The sequence below is a fragment of the Microtus pennsylvanicus genome, chromosome 12, assembly GCF_037038515.1.
Source record: "Microtus pennsylvanicus isolate mMicPen1 chromosome 12, mMicPen1.hap1, whole genome shotgun sequence".
Classification (NCBI taxonomy): Eukaryota; Metazoa; Chordata; class Mammalia; order Rodentia; family Cricetidae; genus Microtus; species Microtus pennsylvanicus.
In genome coordinates, this window is record NC_134590.1 from 93,314,762 (window position 1) to 93,339,422 (window position 24,661).

Below are 24,661 nucleotides of genomic sequence, written 5' to 3' on the forward strand. Positions count from 1 at the left end.
TGCTCTGTTCAGTTGATATCACTGGAAGGCCTACTCCTCTGAAGGGAAATGGAGGCGCACTGAATCTGGAAGATAGGGGAGTTGGTGGAGAACTAGGAGGAAAGAGGGCAGGAGATGTTATGGTTGGGATGTATTGTATGAAAGAAGCATAAAAGTACAAATATCCCCCCCCCCAAAATACCAAACAACAGGAACAAAACAAAAAGTTCAGTTTCTTTTGCTCTTTCAGTATCTTCTTCATACAATTAAATCTGATGTTAAACATGGCTGAGTGGTTCCAACATCTTTTACATATTCTCCTTTTCAACTCAAACAGTGTAATGTATTTCTCTAAGGTTTTATCTCCTCTTTATTACTTGCTATAGTAAAGGAAAAGAAGTAAGAAGAGGAGGAAATGATGAGAAGAGACAAACAAGAGTAGAAGAAAAGAGGATAAGAGGGAAAAAAGCCATCTGTAGAGACATCTCTGTACAAATTGAAGTTTCTTAGAAAACATTTTAACATCATAAAGACTTGCTTACTAAAAGAAAGTGATTTCCACTGGGGACACCTGATAAGAGAAGCCCTTGACCTCATGAGTTCAAACCCTACTCAAGCAGCAAAGCTTGGTTCCATTTGTAAAGTGAGTCAATCAAATCAATAAAGAAATACTTTTCAAGGGGCATAGTGTCATGTTTGAGAAGCTGCAGGTGTGAGGCTCAGTACTCAGATGAGAGAATGTGGTGTGATCCAAGGAAACTGCCAACCTCTTGCCAAGCTGCTTTAAGACTTCTGCTTTGCTAGGACTCATAATACCCGAGTCCTTCTTTTACATTTCAACAGAAAATGTATGCACTGTTGTTCTCTTCTGCACTGGGTTACCCCACTAGGAATGTAGCTTTAGCACATTTTAACTTATAACCTCTAGAATTCCTACTTCAAGATGGTTCTTGACTAATACATTTAAGTTGAAGAATAATAAAACATCTCAGTACTTTGTTGGTTCCTACCGTTCTGGCTTTGAATTGCTTGCCAGTTAGATAATTACTGAGAAAGAAATACAGATATTCTCATAGGGAATTTGTATAATGTAGTTATTAGTAAATAAGAACAAACACACCAATTCTGCAGAAACTACTCACTTGAGTATTAAAAAAACCCAAACCAAAACAAAAACAACACAACTCTCGCTTTTACTCAATTTTCAGCTAATATCGACAGAAAATAGTCTGTCAATAATGATGAAGTCCTACCCAATTATGAAGGGTGAGTATGCATAGCATGTTACAGTCTCTCAGTGCTCTGTGTTTTTTGGCCTTTCCCTGCATCTTTAGCCTTCACTGTCCCCCAGTTAAGTTTGCATTCCAAGCTCAGTTTTCATCTTTGCTGACAGTGCAGGGTGTTCTGTGTGTCCTCATGTGGGGCTTCAGCCCATTCCTCACCAGGTTCATTATGAAGACATTTCCAGGCATGAGGGTCATTTGGGGATTCTAAGGATGGGGAGCTCACAATATTTAAAAGCATTTCTATGGGAAAGGATAGTAATGTAAAATATGCATCCATATTGTAATATATCCTCAAATTAAGAATAATGAAATCTGAAGGATGACATTTATAAGATACCTTATCTTTTCAGGTAAATTTATAGAAATTTAGGCAACAATTATGTAAATTATTTTTCTTAAATTTTCTTCTGTATCTTTATTTATTTATTTAGTGTGTGTGTGTGTATGTTTATAGGTCAGAGGACAATTTGTAGGAGTTGTCTCTTTCCTTCTATCATGTAGGTTCTGGGGGTCAAACTCGGTTTCTTAGGCTAGAGACAGGGCTTCATCTTGTTGAGTAATCACTGAACCCTGACGGTTTTGTTTCTCCAAAATCAGTGTTCTTGAATCTGCTGGGTGCACTAGCCTGGACTATACTTCCTAGCCCTTTCCACCTTTAAGGGACAACTCTCATCTTCTGAAGAATTGTTCAAGAACATAGAAAGAACATAGAAACTCCAGGAATCTTGCATGTAACTAGTACCCTTCCCCGACTGCGCCCCTCTTCACTGTTTTGGGTACATTGAGAAAATCTAGGCTTATCTTCCTGTTATATTGAGTTTACTGTTAAGAATTCCCCTTATCCATGAAGCATAAAAATTTAAAGTATGCTTCTAACTTAAAAAATATTTTATGAGGAACTAATGCACCATGAGAAGAGCATAATTTTTAAAAAATTTTCTTATTAGATTTCTTTTAAAGTACATTGCACAAATTTGGAATGTCAAGTCATCCTTTGTAATAAAATGCATGATTTAAAAATATTTATATTTAAAACAGAATGGGCCAAGCAATCTCAAAAATTTGAAAAGCAATCTAAATGCATTAAGACTGGTCAAAAAGAGGAGAAAAATGTGGTAACCAAAACCGAAGGAGGAATACCAAAATCTTCACTTAAAACATCGTCAGACATAAAAAGTTGTATGCAGGGTATCTCTGAGTCCTGTGGTAACCATTAGTGATTCTGCTGAACCAGTCCTCCTTTCCAGGACTGTCCTATACTTCCTTCAATACATTTAAAATGCATTCACTCCCTTACCACTCCCTATCTATCCTTCCCTCCCTGGGTCTCCTTGTTCCTCCTGAATTCAAGGACTCCTCTGCTTTAATGATTGTTATTAATATTCATCTAAGCAAACAAACCTAATAGTGCAATTTGCTGGGTCCATACAATGTTGCCTACATGTGCATGATTTTAGGTCTGATCACTTGGTATTTCTCCATATGTTTCCTCAAAATCTATGGGAACCAATTCCAGCACAACCTCCCAGATGCCAAATCCCACTGATTTTTAGATTCCTTCTATAAACCATCATCATATGTGTATATAAACTGAGCCATGCATACCTGTCCTTCAGAAACTTAAATACCTTTAGTTGACTTGCAATCCCTAGCAAAAGTAAATTATATATTTACTGTATTGTTCAGGAATTCACAATACATGTCTATACATGTTCAGAACAATCAACATTCTAACAGTACTTGAGATTGGTCTGTGATTGATTGAATCCACAGCTGCTGAGGCCCTGGACATGGAGAGTCATCTGGGAATTTCATCTATTGTGTTGTTGTTTTTGAAAAAAAAAGTTGTTTAACTATATTTTCTTATCGTAGGCTCAGTGTATTACATGTTTATTTAGTCACCAGCCAGTCTTAAGTGTAGTTTTGCGTTCAAGAATTTGATGTGAAATACTAAATTAGAAGACTTCTAGAATTTTCTGTTTTTGCATATAGTGATGTCACCAGGGTTCTGGAAACATCTTCTATGCCTGCTCCACGTACTCACAATGCCTTTATGTGACTGTGCAGTCTACATCCATGCCATTCATGATCTTGGGACTCCACCAAACATATGCTACCTTAGCCTTTCATGTAATTTCTGCCTTGTAGGCCAATGAACACACTTTTTTTTCAAACTTTTAAAATTGGACATCAAAAAGCGGTATCTGTTATTTGGATCACAAATATCAAAGAGATATACAAGAATTCAAAAATATATAGTAGTATTCAAAGGATTATTAAGGGAGCATGTTTCCATTTAGAGAAGGAGAGTAGAAAATAAATTATAGATGGTTAAAATTTACAATCAAAAATGAAAAGTTTGGTAATGAAGAATTCTGTTTGTTTCCATACAGCAACATGATGAGAAGCTCAGCTCAGTAAGGACAACATGATGTTGTCATGAAGAACAGAAGTGGGAAGTGACAATAGATATATTAACTTAATTGATTCAAAAAACTTAAATTTTATTGACAAATGGGAGAAATATCCATGAAAGAGAAACAGATTAGGAATAAAACAACTGCAAAATATGTTCCTTATGGGAAAGCTAGTAGGACTACTCTAACTTCAGTTGAGTTGTCAGAATAAAAGGCAAAGAAAGGCGTGCTTTGCATACTGGTAAAGGGTGAATTCATTAAGAGACTGTATATGTGCACACACACAACCTAAACACTATCATATACACACATATATGTATACATATACATCCATGCATACCTAGTCCTGATATGTAATGTATGTATCTAATATTGCTAGGACATGCCAAAGCAAAAGAAGAGACTAGGATCTAACAAAATAAAGACTGATGTTCTTTTTCCCAATGTATTTTCCAAGCAGGTTCTCCCAGATCCTAAACAAAGCAATCCTCAGGAAATGGAAAAGGATAGTGACTGTTTAAATCTTCACTGTTTAGCTCTCCTCTTTTTTTCAAAGGATGTTCATTCTTAGCAATGGAAAGTCCGATGATGACATCTGCTGGAATTAATTTATCTTCCATCCTATACTCTCTATGTGCTCCGACTAGATGAGCCAATATAGCAGAGACTGGGGAAAGATAGTGTTTCAGATTGAGAGCCAACAAACCAGAAAACAGATTCTACTTCTTGGCAAGAATCTTGTTTTTAAGAGATTCAGATTCATTATCAGTCAATAGCATAAAGGATTCTTCTAGCTGTAAACTTTAATTTGCTATCATGTAATATATTGTATTTCCTCTGAAACAGTAGAAAATTATAGATTTAAATCATGTCATATATTTCAAATGTGATTGATAAAATATTTCTGAAAAAATGCTGAAAATATGAGTATGTATATTTGAAGAAAATATTGAGTGATGTAAGATTTAGGAACCATGAAAGTAATGGCACATACATAATAATTTCTATAAGAAAGACATCAAATACAGAAGCTAGTGCATTGGCTATAGTGTTTTAAAAGCATTATTATACCTTGAAATAAGATTTTAGAGTTTATAAGAGAAGAAATACATTCATATTATTTAATTTGAAAAAGGTTTGATAAAATAGGTAATGTCAATGTCAGTGGCTGCCACTTTTCTTTTTAATACACTCACTCATGCAGCAAATGTTTGATTGATCTATGCATAGCACTTCCTGATCTAGGATTTTTGAATACATTAGTAAGCAAAAACGACTTAGATGCCTCTTCTCATGGAATTTAACATTATCATTTCCATATTCAATTAAGGCAATTCAGGACAAATAGTTAACTTATCACCTGATCACATATGATTGTGTGTAATCTGAAGAAAAACATAATGAACAGAATCCAACCATTTCTTCTCTCCTTCTCTCTCTCTCTCTCTCTCTCTCTCTCTCTCTCTCTCTCTCTCTCTCTCTGTGTGTGTGTGTGTGTGTGTGTGTGAGGGAGGGAGGGGGAAAGGAGGGAGAGAGGGAGGAAAGGGAATTAAATTAATTAATTAAATTTAATTGATGACAAAATTTAGCTTTATTATTTTTTATCACATTCCAATTCATCAGCCCTAGCAGTAAATTCAAATCACCTATCACTAACTGTATATCTAATAAAAGTCTATTTTCTGTGTTTGAGATGAAATGTAAATTTCTCAAGTATTTATTCACGAGGAAGTCACAGACTAGCTGTTAAAACCAGGGCAGCATTCTGTGGTGTAATATTATTTTAACTTGGCAAAGATGTGTTACATTTGTTTATGCTGCCTTTGTTAACAATGGAAAGATATGTTGCATGTATTTAGGCTGCATTTTTTTAATTATGTAAAGATGTGTTGCATTTGTTTCACCTTGCATGCTGAAGGCACCTGATTGTTCTAATAAAAAGTTGAATGGCCTATAGCTACACAGTAGAAGAATAGGCAGGGCTGGTAGGTAGGGAGAATAAGTAGGAGGAGAAATCTGAACAGAAGAGAGAAGGAAGAGATAATGAGAGAGAAAGAGAGTCACATACCTGGGGCCAAAAGTCAGGCTGTTGCTAGCCGGACGTGGAGAAACAAAGAAATAAGATATACAGAAAAAAGAAAGGTAAAAAGCTCAGAGGCAAAATATAGATGAAGCAAAACAGATTAAAATAAGAGCTAAGAAAAGGCTGAGCATTCATAACTAATAAGAAGTCTCTATGTCCTGATTTGGGAGCTAGTTGGTAGCCTAAAGAAAAGCCTGCTGCAACATTCCAAAGATGGAGGAGTAGAACAAACTCCATTTTGAGAAAGAATTCCAATTTAGACAGGGTCTAGCCAGTGGATGAACTTAGTCACAAGCAATTCCAAGAAAGGCTGCAAACTGGCAGGGCCGAGTCAGCGTGACCCTACCCGGGCAGGCCAGCCCTAGATGTGCAGGCCCTAGATGTCCTTGTGGCTATTGATAGCCTTTGTTTGGATATTATACCAGACCTTAACCAATGAATTTAAAAGATGCATACCCCTACCCAATCCTAAAACATCAAGACTTGTATCGCCCTGATTGTGATTGTTTTTCCCTTTAAAAAAACCCCATCCCCAGATGCTCAGGGCTGTTCTCCTCCACACATGATAGTCTGGGCTTGAGCTTATAATCAATAAACCCCTGTGTGTTTACACTGGACACTGGGTCTGTGGTGATCTTGCTTGTGGGTTTAGCTACACGGGCACAATACCGCATACCAAATGAGCATAATAAAAGTCTTATAGTGCAATAGAAACTTTAAAAGAAGTCAAACTTTTAAAAAAAGCTAACACAAAGATGAACCCATGGGAAATAAGTAGAAGTTCACCAGTAATTGGAACCAGGTTGAAAATATTACAGATGAAATAAAATATCTGGAAGGATTTGAGAGAAAGTTGGCTTAAATCCATGTAGCTGCTATCCCTTCTCCACTTCAGCAAACCCGTAGCTTAGTTGATAATACCAGTAAATGTGCATTAATACTATTTTGTGTCCTTTGTCCAATAGATTCCTATCAATCGGTAACATTAATAATTCTACTATAGTCTGTCTTCAAGACTGATCCAATTGTCAAATGGTTGAACAGACATCATCTTGGCAGTCATCTACTAATTAATCATTCACTTTGCAATTGACCCAAATAATAAACATTTACACAGCTTATACATGTTCTCCATCACTTAAGGTTTTGAAATTTGGAAGGGGTTGACTTGACACAAGTTTAACATAAATTAAGGGAATGAAGCAACTGAATTTAAATTTTACAAATTAACAGCGGGATGTGCAAGGGGAAATTATAATTTTATTCAGATTGTGAGACATTCATCTTATGTAGAACTTTTAGCAGTTGATAAACTCCAAGTACATGCATTCAATTGTGTCTAAAGCCATAAGGAACTTAAAGGCCCTTAGAGGAGTCAGAGGAAGTCCAGCACAGCCAGGTAAGTGTACAAGGCAGAGTAACTCTTACTTAACTATCACTTCAGGACATGAGCTGCTGACTCCCACAATAATACAAAAACCAAAAAGTTCCAGCTCATTGAAGTCAATTAATAGTTTTCCTGAATCATATTTCTGCCAAAAACATGTCAACACAACAAAATTTGGAAATATATATAGTCAGACTCATTTTATTAATACATAGACTAATGGGTTCATTGCTTCCTCTCGCTAAATGATCTCTGGGCATGTAAATTGAAATTGTCCTCAATCCCTATCTAGTGTTGTTTTGAGAGACCATGGCTTAAAACATAGCTTCATAATCTTTCTATAATGAGCGTCTAGGGCCTTTGTCTCAGAATCAGGTTTTATGAATACTTTGAACATTGCCAGGGGCTTAGGAAACAATATGTGATTCCAAAGAGAATGTTATGAATCTTGTTTATGATCTGAATATCAACTATTTAGTTATGCTTTCCTGTAAAATAATCTAGCTATTCTGATATTCATTTTTTGTTTTGTTTTAGAGACGGCATTTCTCTGTGTAGCTTTGGAGTCTGTTACGGAACTCACTCTGTAACCTCTGCTGGCCTAGAACTCACAGATAGCTGCTTGCCTCTGCCTCCCCAGTGCCGGAATTAAAGGCATAAGCCACTGCCATGTGGCTGCTAATGTGATATGTTTATTCTATGGGATAGCCTGAGGCTGTGAAGAAGTTCTAAGAAGTGAGTAAATTCTTTCACCCCTGAAATATGTAGTCTCATAACAGAACATCAATGATTATTAAATTAGCAAAGTGATCTTATAAGCTATATTTTTGTTATCCTCTCTGTTGATGGCTGGTCCGAGGTTACAGTCTATCATGGCCTGGCAGCTTTTTCCAAAAGCTCAGTGACATGGAGACTCCCTCCCTTCCCAACAAAATATCCTGCTGACTACCTGGGGCTGGAGGACTGACTTTATCTAAAAACTGTCTCTAAGCCAGGTGCCAAATTTATCTTTAGGTTGACCCTTGGCACTGATTCCTGCTAGAAGGCACTCCTGCTGAACATGTGATAACTAAGACTTATACTAGGAGACTTATAGTAGGACCATGCCATTTAATGCAAATTAGGCTTTGTTCCCAGGACCCCCCCATCCTGCATATTTCATATACTCTAAAGTTGAGCTGATTCCCTGAAGTCTGCTTCCCAGACAGCTGTTTCCATCAAGTTCACAGGCCATGCATAAATCTCTTTGCTTCTGCCCCTTTGTCTTCATGGACAGATGACCAGCAGACCACAAAACTAAGTGATTCCCCACACCTCTCTGGATAGATAAAACTACATTCTGAGTTGAGATTGTGGACATAGGGTAACAAAGCACAGATGATCCTAGTCAGTGAAATGTTTGTACCCTCAGTTGTTGATATCATCTCACTTCAGCTCAAAAGTTAGCATTATTGAATGTATAAATAATAGGATAAAATGACTTTCCATTCGATCTATATGGAAAGAATCTTCTTCCATAGTTTTATTAGGCAAAGCTTTTTTGTAGAACAGTTTTGAAGATATAAAATTAACAATAAAGAAAAGAAACAGAAACATGGTTTGATTCCACACTCTATGAATTTAATTTCATTAGTTTCTGGTACCGATATTCATGAAAATTTTAATTTGGAAGAAACACAATAATCACTCATCTATTGCTTTTATTGAAATGGTGGTATTCTAAGTTATGAAGGGCATTGCTAAATACTTTGTGCTATGCAGTGAATAAAAAATGAATTAATTAATACATAGTGCTGAAACCTAATTTGTAACAATTGGTGTGATACTGTGCTTTTAGAGGCACCTTAACACTATCATCGTGTTCACACACTGCTTTAGTGAAATCCATACTCTACATAACAGTGAGCACTTTCAATACTCTTATTTATTTTAGATTACTTTCTGTTTATTTTTATGCCTTGTATATGCGTGAGTGCAGAGAATGTGTGTGGTACAGGTGCATGTGGCAGGAGGGATGTATGCATACCTGTGGAGACCAGAACAGAACACGGGATGCTCTATTCTATCACTTCTAACCTTCCTCATCTGAGACTCAGTCTCTTATGAAGCTGGAGCTAGGCTGTGTAGTTGGAAGTTCATTTGTTTCCTGGCAGCCCAGTCTCCCGAAATAATCACTCAGAAACTATATTATTTAAATCATTGCTTGGCCAATAGCTTAATCATATTTCTGGATAACTCTTACATCTTAAATTAACCCATTTCTATTATTTTATATTTTACCATGAGGCTCATGGCCTACCAGCAAAGTTCCAGCTAGCATCTAGCATCTTTTTCCTCTGGCGGTTACACGGCATCGTGTGACTCTGCCTTCTTTCTCCCAGCATTCAGCTTAGTTCTCCCCCTCCCCAGCTCTATTCTGCCCTATTATAGGCCCAAATAATTTCCTTATTCAGTAACCAATAAAAGCAATACATATATACAGAAGGACCTCCCACACCAAGGCTGGCACCAAATAGCAGCATCGATTATCCCATTTTGACTCCAAGAGTATGATGTTATAAACATAGGTAGCCATTCCTAGTTTTTTATGTTACCTAGGGATTCAGATTTAGATCCTCCTGCTTGCATAGCAATTGCTTTTAGCCTCTAAGACATCTCTTCAGCACCTTTTAATTTTATTAGATAATCCAATGTTTCCAAAATAACTGTGAGATACTGGTCTACTGATGTATACTGATGTATACTGCTCTACTGATGTATACTGATGTATACTGCTCTACTGATGTATACCGATGTATACTGCTCTACTGATGTATACTGATGTATACTGCTCTACTGATGTATACCGATGTATACTGCTCTACTGATGTATACTGGTCTACTGATGTATACTGATGTATACTGGTCTACTGATGTATACTGATGTATACTGCTCTACTGATGTATACTGATGTATACTGCTCTACTGATGTATACTGATGTATACTGATGTATACTGGTCTACTGATGTATACTGATGTATACTGATGTATACTGCTCTACTGATGTATACCGATATATACTGCTCTACTGATGTATACTGATGTATACTGCTCTACTGATGTATACCGATGTATACTGCTCTACTGATGTATACCGATGTATACTGGTCTACTGATGTATACCGATGTATACTGCTCTACTGATGTATACCGATGTATACTGGTCTACTGATGTATACTGATGTATACTGCTCTACTGATGTATACTGATGTATACTGCTCTACTGATGTATACTGATGTATACTGCTCTACTGATGTATACCGATGTATACTGCTCTACTGATGTATACTGGTCTACTGATGTATACTGATGTATACTGGTCTACTGATGTATACTGATGTATACTGATGTATACTGGTCTACTGATGTATACTGATGTATACTGCTCTACTGATGTATACTGATGTATACTGATGTATACTGCTCTACTGATGTATACTGGTCTACTGATGTATACTGATGTATACTGGTCTACTGATGTATACTGATGTATACTGCTCTACTGATGTATACTGATGTATACTGCTCTACCGATGTATACTGATGTATACTGATGTATACTGATGTATACTGCTCTACTGATGTATACTGATGTATACTGGTCTACTGATGTATACTGATGTATACTGCTCTACTGATGTATACTGATGTATACTGCTCTACTGATGTATACTGATGTATACTGGTCTACTGATGTATACTGATGTATACTGGTCTACTGATGTATACTGATGTATACTGGTCTACTGATGTATACCGATGTATACTGCTCTACTGATGTATACCGATGTATACTGCTCTACTGATGTATACTGATGTATACTGGTCTACTGATGTATACCGATGTATACTGCTCTACTGATGTATACCGATGTATACTGCTCTACTGATGTATACTGATGTATACTGCTCTACTGATGTATACTGGTGTATACTGCTCTACTGATGTATACTGATGTATACTGCTCTACTGATGTATACCGATGTATACTGGTCTACTGATGTATACTGATGTATACTGATGTATACTGCTCTACTGATGTATACCGATATATACTGCTCTACTGATGTATACTGATGTATACTGCTCTACTGATGTATACCGATGTATACTGCTCTACTGATGTATACCGATGTATACTGGTCTACTGATGTATACCGATGTATACTGCTCTACTGATGTATACCGATGTATACTGGTCTACTGATGTATACTGATGTATACTGCTCTACTGATGTATACTGATGTATACTGCTCTACTGATGTATACTGATGTATACTGCTCTACTGATGTATACCGATGTATACTGGTCTACTGATGTATACTGATGTATACTGCTCTACTGATGTATACTGATGTATACTGATGTATACTGCTCTACTGATGTATACTGGTCTACTGATGTATACCGATGTATACTGCTCTACTGATGTATACCGATGTATACTGCTCTACTGATGTATACTGATGTATACTGCTCTACTGACGTATACCGATGTATATTGGTCTACTGATGTATACCGATGTATACTGCTCTACTGATGTATACCGATGTATACTGGTCTACTGATGTATACTGATGTATACTGCTCTACTGATGTATACCGATGTATACTGCTCTACTGATGTATACCGATATATACTGCTCTACTGATGTATACTGATGTATACTGGTCTACTGATGTATACCGATGTATACTGCTCTACTGATGTATACCGATGTATACTGGTCTACTGATGTATACTGATGTATACTGCTCTACTGATGTATACCGATGTATACTGCTCTACTGATGTATACCGATATATACTGCTCTACTGATGTATACTGATGTATACTGGTCTACTGATGTATACCGATGTATACTGCTCTACTGATGTATACCGATGTATACTGGTCTACTGATGTATACCGATGTATACTGCTCTACTGATGTATACTAATGTATACTGCTCTACTGATGTATACTGATGTATACTGCTCTACTGATGTATACTGGTCTACTGATGTATACTGGTCTACTGATGTATACAGATGTATACTGGTCTACTGATGTATACTGGTCTACTGATGTATACCGATGTATACTGCTCTACTGATGTATACTGATGTATACTGCTCTACTGATGTATACTGATGTATACTGGTCTACTGATGTATACTCTACCAATGCATTTCACTAGTATATATTACTTCTACAAAACAAGCTTTCCTTTCCATTTTTATACCTGAGTATAATGTATTTTGATGTTACTCACTCCTTTTACCATCTCCTTTTTCATCACCCTGATACCCCCATATGCTATTATCATTTTTACTGCCATTTAACTGAATTTTTTTGTATTTCTTCACAGTAGATTGCTTTTCATTATAGTCTTAAAACATAAAAAAGCATGTTAAAAATTACAGACACAAACGATTCAGTTCTAAGTACTTTTCATCAAGAATGTCCCACTTCATTGCTTTGTCTATGTAGTATCTACTATCATTTTTCTATTGTAAGATGTCTAGACATTTGAAGATTTAATCAGGATAAAGAGGGAAATCATGTGTTATGAAAAACTATTGGGAAAAGTATTGTGTGTGCATATATACACAATGAAGACAAAGGGTGGATATGATCATAAAACATTTTACACCTGAATAAAATTATCAGATAATAAACAAACTGAAAAGGAAGAAAATGTCAGAAATATTGGTGGAAATAGAAAGTAAAGGAGACACTGTCTCCTTTGCACATGGTAACAGGATTTTTCTCTGAATATTACCTGACTTCTGAGAACTACTGAAGGCAATATTCTCACCAATAATGTTTTGTTCCGATTTAATTTTAGAAGAATTAAATGGCTTCTAGGCTTTGGCTGCTAACAAACTCTGAAATATTTCAAGATTCCCAAATCATCATGATCCAAACCTTCCTCAACTTTTCTACCAAGAAAGAATATTTATGAAGATTTAAACCTGTACCGCTCTGAACAGCACACCTCTGAATCTGTGTCACAAACAAGGCGACACAGAGGTCTCACCTTATACTCCCTGTTTCAAATACATATTTTATAATTTATTCTCTACACATATTTTTATTTATTTTTACATATGCATTCATATAACCATCTTTTTGTGGTATTGTGGACTAAACACATGGTTTTGAAAATTCCAGGCATGTTCTCTACCATTAAGCTATGCCCAGAATCCCAATATATATGTTTTTATTGTAACATGTGATACATACCATCATATATTAATTGACAGAGTAGGGACAGATAGGGGCAGTCATCAAACAAGGCATTATGACCTCACATGCTCAAAATATATTATAAATAATTTTTTTCAGGAAATCTTGTCTTTTTCTACTGAGTAATTTTGGTGCATGGGGACCTTGGGAGAGGGTTGAAGGGAAGGGGAGAGGCAGGGAGGGAAACAGAGAAAAATGTAGAACTCAATAAAAACCAATAAAAAAGAGAGGGAAAAATAATTTTTCTCATGTATCTTATATAATTTTGATGTTTTTCATAAAAATATGTATATTTATTTCTTAATTTTTATCCTCATAGTAGGTGTGGATGTATTACATATGTCTGCATGCAAGCTAACTAGTGAGCATATCACATAGAAAGAAAAATGTCTAAGGCATACCACTTCGGCGGGGTCATATAAGAAATCTCTTCTATCAGCAGTGGAGTAGAAGAAGGTACGTGCTTATATTGGAATTGAATTCTTTCTTAAGTCCATAGGCCATATTTTATTTACTTTCAGTCTCGATTGTATTTTAGGTATTTCAAGTGACTCCCAAACTCGCTTGTGTCCTGGATTACATTGGAATCTAGAGTGTTAATAGTCAAAATGGGCATCTTTGAAACACCCAGTAATTTGAAAATATGATCCAGTATGAGAAACTTGGTATGTGATGTTTGCAGGTGCACCATACTGATTATTCTTAAGAACCTCTTTGCCAAAGACTTTTGGCAGATAGGAAGGTACTTAAAAACCCGTGTTTACTAAGACTCTGGGCACCAAGAAGTATGCTAGTTTTGCTTAGATTCCAGGAAACTCCTGTTTAGATCCCTGGAGCATAAATGACTTTGGTAATAAAAAAAATAGCTTGTCTGTGTTGAAATCCAAGGGCCTTGCTGTACCAGCCCCGACTCTCACTGGCTCTGAGACAGTTGGCCCTGCCCCTCACTGGACATTGTAGTAGGAGAGCTGGAGACACTCTCCCATCATCCCCCATGGAAAAGCTGACCCTGGCACTTGGGAGAGATGGCCACATCCCTTACCACAAGCATGGGAGAATTAACCTAATGGCATCGGTGTAGGAGGAGAGCTAGCTCTGCTTCTGGGTCTGAGGTAGATAGTCCTAGTGGCCCAACTGACCTGATCAGAGACCTAACACCCAGATCCACAGTCTGGATCGTGGGCTGTCCACCCTAGCAGCTGCTCATCTGTGACCTGCTGGAGTGCATGAGAGGACTGGTCCTTTGGACTGAAGACCACAAGATCTCCATGACTCGGAGCAACAACAAGATACTTGAGAGGAGTTTCTGTGAGGGCCCAGTGATGATGATGTGCCAGAAACCAGAGGCCTTGAGCCAGACAAATAAGTCCTTGCAATGGGCATTTTGTGGGTGGGGTTGATTGGACAAGGGGGGTATATACTACCTGACACACTGCAGCTCCCTATGCTACTAGAATAAATGAAGGGGTGTTCGAAAGATGAACAAGGTCTTCTTTTTGTTGTTTATTTTGTTTCTAATTAATTTGGCGGGCATTCTGTGGCAGTGAGAGGTGGATACGGATGGACTGGGAGGTGAGTGGGATTAGAGTGCATGATGTGAAATTTCCAACGAATCAATAAAGAATTAGGGTTTATAAGTTAGCATGCCATTTTCTTGCATTTGTGGAGCTCTCAGGACTGTGACTTTCACCAATGTAAATATGGCAGACACAAAGATAGTGTGAGCTCTATTCAGAAAGGTCAGGATCAACAAAATTACATATTCTGGGGTGGATTAAAACATGGGTCCCCTTAACACAATTTCAGCATTTTCCTGGTCTAGTATATATGTGTTTCATTTATTTGTTTCTGTTTATAGCATTGCTATGGTGACCTCTGGTGATAAAGGAATTTTCTTGGTTTTGCTTCACAGTCTTGCTAAAAGTAATGTTACCATTTTGTGAGTCAATACATTGTGTCCTCACAGTGGGACTGTTGAGGAACTATTTTGAGATAGTTAATAGCTATTTTGAAAAATGAGTGAGACCTTGCTAAGAACTTAATTGAGTATTTGTTGTATATTTTATTTTTGTGCACGTTTCTTTTGTGTTAAGGTAAAATTCTATGGAGCTAAAATTGCTTGTGAGCTATCTGACATGACTTCTGCTGACTGAATTCAGGTCCTCTGCAAGAGCAGTGAATGCTTTTAACGGCAGTGACCACTCCCAGGGCTTTTTAGTTCATGCTTTTACTCCATGTTTCTATTGCCCATATTCCCAGGGATCCATACTACTAAATGGTGAATCTTTTCACTCTATTTCGACAACAGCTTTACAAACTTGGTGGTGGCTTTCCTTGTGTTTTTGTGCACAGACCTGAAAGACCTAATATTATAAAAACATAGCTATTTTCATCATTTAGTAGCATATGGGAAACATGCCGGTTGGCTTTAATTTAAAGTTCTCTGTTATGGTTTATACCATCTGTGGATGCAAACTCTGAGAGCCACCTTGGTCTCATCTCTGTACACCTTCTACTAATACCAAGAGGTCAGCAACACCTTTAATTGCGAGTATACACAAGTTTTCTTTTTCAGCATACCTGGAGTCCAATTGCCATTTTTATACCCTAGCTAAGGTGCCATGACTTGTTACAAGAACAAAGAAATCAGCTCCCATGCTTTGTTTCTTCTCACTCCAGTGTGTTTACTTTGTACAAAATGGAAGTGATATTTCCTAGTTTACACTTTTGCACTTGCCGTTCTATTCAAACACTGTTATCTACAAAACAAATGGCTAGAGATCACAAAAACATCATTCTCCCGGACACATTTGGAACCAATAATAATAACCTTAATCTTTATCTTTAATCAAAGACATTAAGATGATGGGATTCTAAACACTAAAATTAAATTTAAAAGTTAAAACCATATAGGACTTGGTGATCTGCCCTATGCAAATCCATGTACCTTCAAATGCTGTCTAGAGAGTCTAGCACACTCATCATATATGTGTACAAAGCAATCTAATTGAATGAAGCATATTTTCTTTGTCAAGTAAGAAAATAGACACACGTTAAATTCCATTTCAAGTTAATTCTCTGAAAACGCCATGCCAGGCTAGTCAAGAAGGTAAACTTAGTCACCTTCCTGAGGACAAGACAGACCATGGTGGGAGCCACTCGATCTCTGCTGTCAAGCAGGGGTGCCATAAAAAATCCTCCTGAGAAGGCTAACAACAAGCTCTCACATCAGAGGGAATCATATTAACAACGGCGGAGGATGCAATAATGCAGAGTAAGAAAATATAACTGCATCTGCTTAGGAGAAACACCAGTGGGAGGATCATGGTAGAGCAGGCATGCTACCGTACAGATGACAGGAACATTGTAGAGTGGGCGTGGCTCACAGAACAGGCATGCTACCATACAGATGACAGGAACATTGTAGAGTGAGTGTGGCTCACAGAACAGGCATGCTACCATACAGATGACAGGAACATTGTAGAGTGAGTGTGGCTCACAGAACAGGCATGCTACCATACAGATGACAGGAACATTGTAGAGTGGGCGTGGCTCACAGAACAGGCATGCTACCATACAGATGACAGGAACATTGTAGAATGAGCGTGGCTCACAGAACAGGCATGCTACCGTACAGATGACAGGAACATTGTAGAGTGGGCGTGGCTCACAGAACAGGCATGCTACCGTACAGATGACAGGAACATTGTAGAGTGGGCGTGGCTCACAGAACAGGCATGCTACCATACAGATGACAGGAACATTGTAGAGTGGGCGTGGCTCACAGAACAGGCATGCTACCGTACAGATGACAGGAACATTGTAGAGTGGGCGTGGCTCACAGAACAGGCATGCTACCATACAGATGACAGGAACATTGTAGAGTGGGCGTGGCTCACAGAACAGGCAGGCTACCGTACAGATGACAGGAACATTGTAGAGTGGGCGTGGCTCACAGAACAGGCATGCTACCATACAGATGACAGGAACATTGTAGAGTGAGCGTGGCTCACAGAACAGGCATGCTACCGTACAGATGACAGGAACATTGTAGAGTGGGCGTGGCTCACAGAACAGGCATGCTACCGTACAGATGACAGGAACATTGTAGAGTGGGCATGAGCTGTGGGGCTGATGGCTCACAGAACAGGCATGCTATAATACCCAAGGAGATAAGTACAAAATGAGGAGAAAGCATTTGAATTATTTTACAAATTTTCTCCAGTAACTTACAAGCCTGTAGTAGTGAAACAAACATGTGACTTTAAAATATGTAAACATATATAACACATGTACACAATGTGTGCACATACAATATGTACACATATATAACACAGGTACACAGTGTGTGCACATACAATATGTAAACATATATAACACAGGTACACAGTGTGTGCACATACAATATGTAAACATATATAACACAGGTACACAGTGTGTGCACATACAATATGTACACATATATAACACAGGTACACAGTGTGTGCACATACAATATGTACACATATATAACACAGGTACACAGTGTGTGCACATACAATATGTACACATATATAACACAGGTACACGGTGTGTGCACATACAATATGTACACATATATAACACAGGTACACGGTGTGTGCACATACAATATGTAAACATATATAACACAGGTACACAGTGTGTGCACATACAATATGTAAACATATATAACACAGGTACACGGTGTGTGCACATACAATATGTAAACATATATAACACAGGTACACAGTGTGTGCACATACAATATGTAAACATATATAACACAGGTACACAGTGTGTGCACATACAATATATACACATATATAACACAGGTACACAGTGTGTGCACATACAATATGTACACATATATAACACAGGTACACAGTGTGTGCACATACAATATGTAAACATATATAACACAGGTACACATTGTGTGCACATACAATATGTAAACATATATAACACAGGTACACATTGTGTGCACATACAATATGTAAACATATATAACACAGGTACACAGTGTGTGCACATACAATATGTAAACATATATAACACAGGTACACAGTGTGTGCACATACAATATGTAAACATATATAACACAGGTACACAGTGTGTGCACATACAATATGTACACATATATAACACAGGTACACAGTGTGTGCACATACAATATGTAAACATATATAACACAGGTACACAGTGTGTGCACATACAATATGTAAACATATATAACACAGGTACACAGTGTGTGTACATGCAATATGTAAACATATATAACACAGGTACACAGTGTGTGCACATGCAATATGTAAACATATATAACACAGGTACACAGTGTGTGCACATGCAATATGTAAACATATATAACACAGGTACACAGTGTGTGCACATACAATATGTACACATATATAACACAGGTACACAGTGTGTGCACATACAATATGTACACATATATAACACAGGTACACAGTGTGTGCACATACAATATGTACACATATATAACACAGGTACACAGTGTGTGCACATACAATATGTAAACATATATAACACAGGTACACAGTGTGTGCACATACAATATGTAAACATATATAACACAGGTACACAGTGTGTGCACATACAATATGTAAACATATATAACACAGGTACACATTGTGTGCACATACAGCACACACATACTAATGTGCTTGGGTAGAAGCAGAAGGATTAGATCATGAACCTTCTAGGAGAAATAAAATAATATCAAATGTTACCATTTGAGCTATTTTTGTCTTTTTCTCTATGCAGGCTTAAATGGTTATTTTAGATATGCCTCACAGATTCCATGGAGAGCCCCACAAAACACTGCCGAGGAAGATTTCAAAAGCAGAAAAAAATCGGGAAAAAAATCACATCCATAAACGTTTCAAGAGAAAAAAATAGCAAGGCATAGATACAGCCAAGAGAGAAGAACTCTAAAATGGGAACTGAGACACTGAAGGAAGAATGGAGGAGGGCACTGGAGGACGCAGAGTGCTCCCACGGTCCAGGATCAGCAGAACTAATACTGTTTAAATGGCAACGTTACTGAAACTGAAAGTGACTGATGGGTTGAGGCAACTCTGATGAAAACTTGATGCCAAAACTAGGGGGAAATGCTCCAATTAACATACAAGGATGGGTAATTCCAAATAGCTCACACAATACTGAGCAAAAGAAGAAATACTAAAGATAAACAAGACCTATTCAAACTGTTCTGCAGAACTATATATTAACGAAATCAGCACAGCACTGGCACCAAAACAGGAGAGTGGAACAATGAAAGGGAATTGAAGGCCTGAAAATAAATCCATACAGTGACAAGCAGTTTGTTTCCAATAAAGATATCAAAAAGTACACATTACAGAAAAATCAGCCTTTTCGAACCTTGTGCTGAGAAAAACAGATATTAGCATGAACAAGAACGAGGCTAGGTCCCTTCTCTAGCCCTGTACAAAGTTATCCAAATGGAACAATAAGCTTAATGTAAGACTTAATGCTTCAAACCTGTCATAGGAAAACATTTCAAGACAGATTCTTGACAACTGCATGAAATAGAAGTGTTTCTGTTCAGTAAAGAAAGCAGTCAACAGGGAGATAAGAAAGCTGACAGAATGAGAGAAAGTCCTGGATAGATATCTATTTAACACGGGATTAAAATCTAGAATATATAAAGAATCCAACAAATTAATCCTCAAAAATAAACAAACAGATGAATCAAACAGAAAAGAAAGAAGTACTCATGTTTAAAATATTTTTAAAGGTAGATATAGAGTCCATCTCAGTCAAAACAACTATAATCCAGGACTTAAACAACCAACGCTGGTAAGAATATGAAGAAAGAACATTTATTCCTTGATGGTGGGAATTATGATATTTGCAGTCAATGTGTGAAGATAGTAATGAAAATTTCTCAAGAAGTTGAAGCCAGCACAACTCTTCTGGTATGTGCCCCAAGTACTCTGTATCTAAATACCACAGAGATGCATGCATGATGTCCACATACTACAGGGATACATGAGCAACGCATTCAATTATGGAACTAATCATCATAGTCAGGACATGAAACCAAATTAAATGCCAATCAACAGATGAACATTAAAAGAATACGTGGTACCTAAACACAATGAGGGTCACTGAGACACAGAAAACAGGATTATATTATCATCAGGAAAATGTGTAAAGTTGTATCTCATTGTGTTAAGCAATAAAAGCCAGACCCAGCAAGAAAAAAATAGCAATTGTCCCCTTTAATATTGTATAGATATTGATGGAGTATTATATGATAGATTAGGTAGATGATAGATAGATGTCTTATAGATCATAGATTGGTGTTGGCAGACAGATAGATAGATAATGATACAGATATATAGATTAAAATTATAAATATAGAGATAAATGGGTAAAGGCAATATGGAGAAGGGTGACTACCAGGAGGAGGGAAGGGGAAAGGAAGGTTATAATATGTGATTATTTAACAATGTACAAAGACTTACATGTATGGAAACATGAAAACGAAAGACATCATTTTGTACATTATTTTTCAATGAAAACTGATGCAGCAGAATGGAAAACAGAACCTTATTTTAACTGCTCGTATTGCTATAGCTGTTTCAGACCTTCCAAGAGGACAGGATTCCAAAGTGACAGAGCAGAGTGACTTTAGGCACGTCTTCATGGGCTACAACAAACTCTCTCTAATAGTTAACCAGTTCAATGTTCTAATTTAAGCCTTTTGTTCGAGGCTTGCCTGAAAAAAAAATAAACAACAAACAAACAATGTGTGGATTGAGACTGTAGATCGGTGGGAGAATGTTGCCTAGGTTGTTCACGGCCCTGTGTTCAATCTTTGCCTTCATACACAAAGCATGTTATTTTTCTTTTATAGAGGAAGAGTCGTTCGTGACTGATGAGCTTGATTTTCTTATACACACTACAACATGTTATATGATTCAGGACTAAGAACAATATTATCTGCTGGGGCCTGGGTAGAGACTATGCCCTGAGCACACAATTTCTGCTACTATTAAAAAGACAAAGAACACAGATGAAACATAAACATTAGACAAGCTTTTAATGCTAATCTCTAAAACACAGTACTCCATATTACATTACCCTAGATTTATTGAAACTCATCTTAAACAATTGTATTTTTTATTATTGGTTTTTGAAAAATAAGCAATATGAATACTGCTTGGCTAAATCCTCCTTGCTCTGTTCTGTGATAAACCATGAAAGATAATAAATATTTATTAATTTCAATGACAGGAAATACGTTTAGTCCTAGAAAATCAATAAAAGTAACCCTTAGTAATTTCCTTAATATATCCAAGGTCATATAAACTTAGTTTTAATAATTCATTTAAGCAATGTAGTTTGAGTTGGAGACAAAAGTCACATGCTCCCAGACTGGAGGGATACTTGGCTGGAAGCCACCAGTTTTAGATGATATTTGTGTCTGTTACAGACATAATACTAAAGAAAAGAGGCCATGGCTTACTCATCAGTATTAGATTTTGTGGGGAGTGTGTTTTTGGCTATTTTAAGAAGTTTGCTGATGAACATAGAACAGTACAGTTTCATGTGCTTGTATTGTTTGGGATATAAATAATCCAATATTTTGAACCTAAAATTTTCACAAGTAGAACAGGAAAAATGTATGGAAAAAAGTTACTTTCAAATTATACGTATTCTTCAACACACAATAAGAGCAAAGGTGATAAAAAGAAGCATTGTAAATACAATTTCATGAATTTCTTACAGGACAATATGTTAATCTATCATGAGATTACATAAACTAATAAATCTTTTATGCCCACAATCACAAGTAGCAATGCTAGAGTAAGGAGAATTAAAAATAGACAGGAACTGAGCTCATCTGCAGCACAACACAGTGCTCCTGCTCTATCCCTGTTGCTCAGGCTTTAGACCTTACCTGTACAGCCTTGCATGTCTAAGTCAGGCTGCTGTGCATTGCATCCATCCTAACTGCAAATGACAAGGGGAGATGCTCCTTCAAGAGCACAGCTTTTCTCCAAAAGCGCTTTCAGGCTGTCTGAATTTATTTACATATAGACCACACCAAGCTGTTTCTGTATAGATCAAAAGAAAGTGGGGAGGAAGCCACTGAACCTCTGATGGTAATCGATTGTTGGAAAGTTTGTTAAGACAACTTTCAAATCAGTTGCTCTGAAACATGGAGGCACATTAAAATTACTTAAGATATAAATAAAAAAGAACGAATGGAAGCCAATACAAAATGATCTAACTGACAAACTATGTGGTGAATTCCTTCAAGTTAGAATTTTTCACATACTGTAAAATGATTCTCATGGACTGAAAGAGATATACTTACTTTTAATGCACGTATTCTGTGATGATGTAGCTTAAGCCTCCAAAGAAGGCTCCTAGCTGTGCTGTTTATGAGAATGTGATGTAAATACTTGTTTTAAATTAATAATGACTCTTTTTTTCTATTTTTTGTTGTTGTAATGAAAACAATTAAAATTTCCTGATTATGAACCAAGCTTTTTGATAATAAACTATTGCTTTCTGACAGCCTTCCCTGTGTGGTCATGGGAACTGCAGACTGAGCTACTCTTTACTGAGAGCTGCCTAATAACCATTCAGTGAATTGGTTGTCCTACATGGGCCCAGTGTGTTGAGTATACACAATGAAGTTTAAAAACCATACACTAATAGTCATCACTGCTAACACATGGAAAAAATGTACCTCGCTTTTTGTCCTCGAATCTGGAATCTTGGAAGCAATAGTCCTGGGTGGATGCAATGTCTGTGATGGATTTGATGGGAAGAGACTGAGAGGAGGAGGCTGATCACGGAAAACGGATGTCAAACAGAGTTGTACGGTCTCTTTCATTGCTTTCATCTGTGATTCCTGAGAGCAAAGGGAAATTAATAATTTTACCTATGGCTCTTGTTACCATTTCCCACATTGGTCTTATAATACATTCCCCCCATACAAATAGCGACAGGTTTTCAAATGAAATTTCTTGCTCTGCTTCAATATGATGCCTACAGTAGCTTCTCTACTTGAACACCTTGTGCCCAGCTGGTGGCAGAGTTAAGGCTGTGGAACCTAGGTGAGGGAATGGAACACTGGGTGACAGGCCTTAACTTAAAATACCATGAGCATCTTTCTGACCTTGTTTTTGATCTCTGATTTCTCTCTTGCTCTCTCTCCTTCTCCATCCTTTTAGCTCTTCCCACTTTCTTCATCTCCTTCTGCTACCTGATTTAGTGAGATTTGATCAAGCATCCCAAGCTACTGCCACTGCATCTGAGAGCCATTCCCACTACCATAGGATGACCCAGGAGTGTCTCAGGCATTGTCATGAACTATGAATGTGGTCCAATACATTGGTATTCATGGTGTCATTTCACATTGTCAACAGTTTGGATACCCATGGAACCCTTCAAACCATGAACTAGACTATGTCCTTCCATCTTTAAGAGGCTTTCACCAGGTATTTGTTTGCATTGTTGAGAAAAATAACTAAGGCAGAAAATTGATTCCAAGATATGGGTCTCTTGCTGCTGTAGACCTGATCATGTTGTCTGTAAGTCTTTGGCTTACAAGAGGATATGGAACAGTTGGAAATGTCAGGTAAGACATTCTAAGAAACTGGAAGCAGTATTTGGTAGGTGATTCTGGTGGGGATACAGAGGATCAGTAGGCCACAGAAGGTGAGAGGGATTGTATCAGACATTGATTAAGAGGTTACATATCCTACATCCTGGCAATTCTCTGACAATGAAATGAGCAGAATGATGAATTAAAAAGCAGTGGACTGACTGTTTTGATGGAGAACATTTCAAGAGAGCATAACAATCAGGCTGCAGGATGTTGTTCATTGTGCTTAGTGAGGTTTATAATAGGTCTTCAAAGCAGAAACTGTAGCAGAAGGATGTGACATGTAAGTAGTTCACAGAGAAGACACATCTGAGTGCAGTTAAAGTGGGTGGTATGGAACAGATACCAATAAACTGTAGCTGATACCAATACTGGTACAGTTAAGGTGTGATTGCACACTCTACATGAGAACGATAGGAAGGGACATTTAGGCTAAACCCTCACTCACAGAAGGTCCTAGGGAGAACAGTGTAAAATCAGTTGAAAAGAGAGTGTCCCACACAGGGGATTTCCATGGCATCTTTTTAAGGCTGGAGAGATGGCTCAGCAGTTAGGAGTA

General features: G+C 37.3%; 1 protein-coding gene across 1 annotated transcript in view; it reads right to left on the minus strand.

The window, feature by feature from the left end:
* LOC142832304 (leucine zipper protein 2-like) overlaps positions 1-24,661 on the minus strand; it is a 385,340-nt gene that overhangs the window by 10,182 nt on the left and 350,497 nt on the right. Inside the window, exon 9 of the mRNA XM_075942703.1 lies at positions 23,182-23,346. Within this exon, the coding sequence (XP_075798818.1) occupies positions 23,182-23,346 (165 nt within the window). The remainder of the gene's footprint in view (positions 1-23,181; positions 23,347-24,661) is intronic.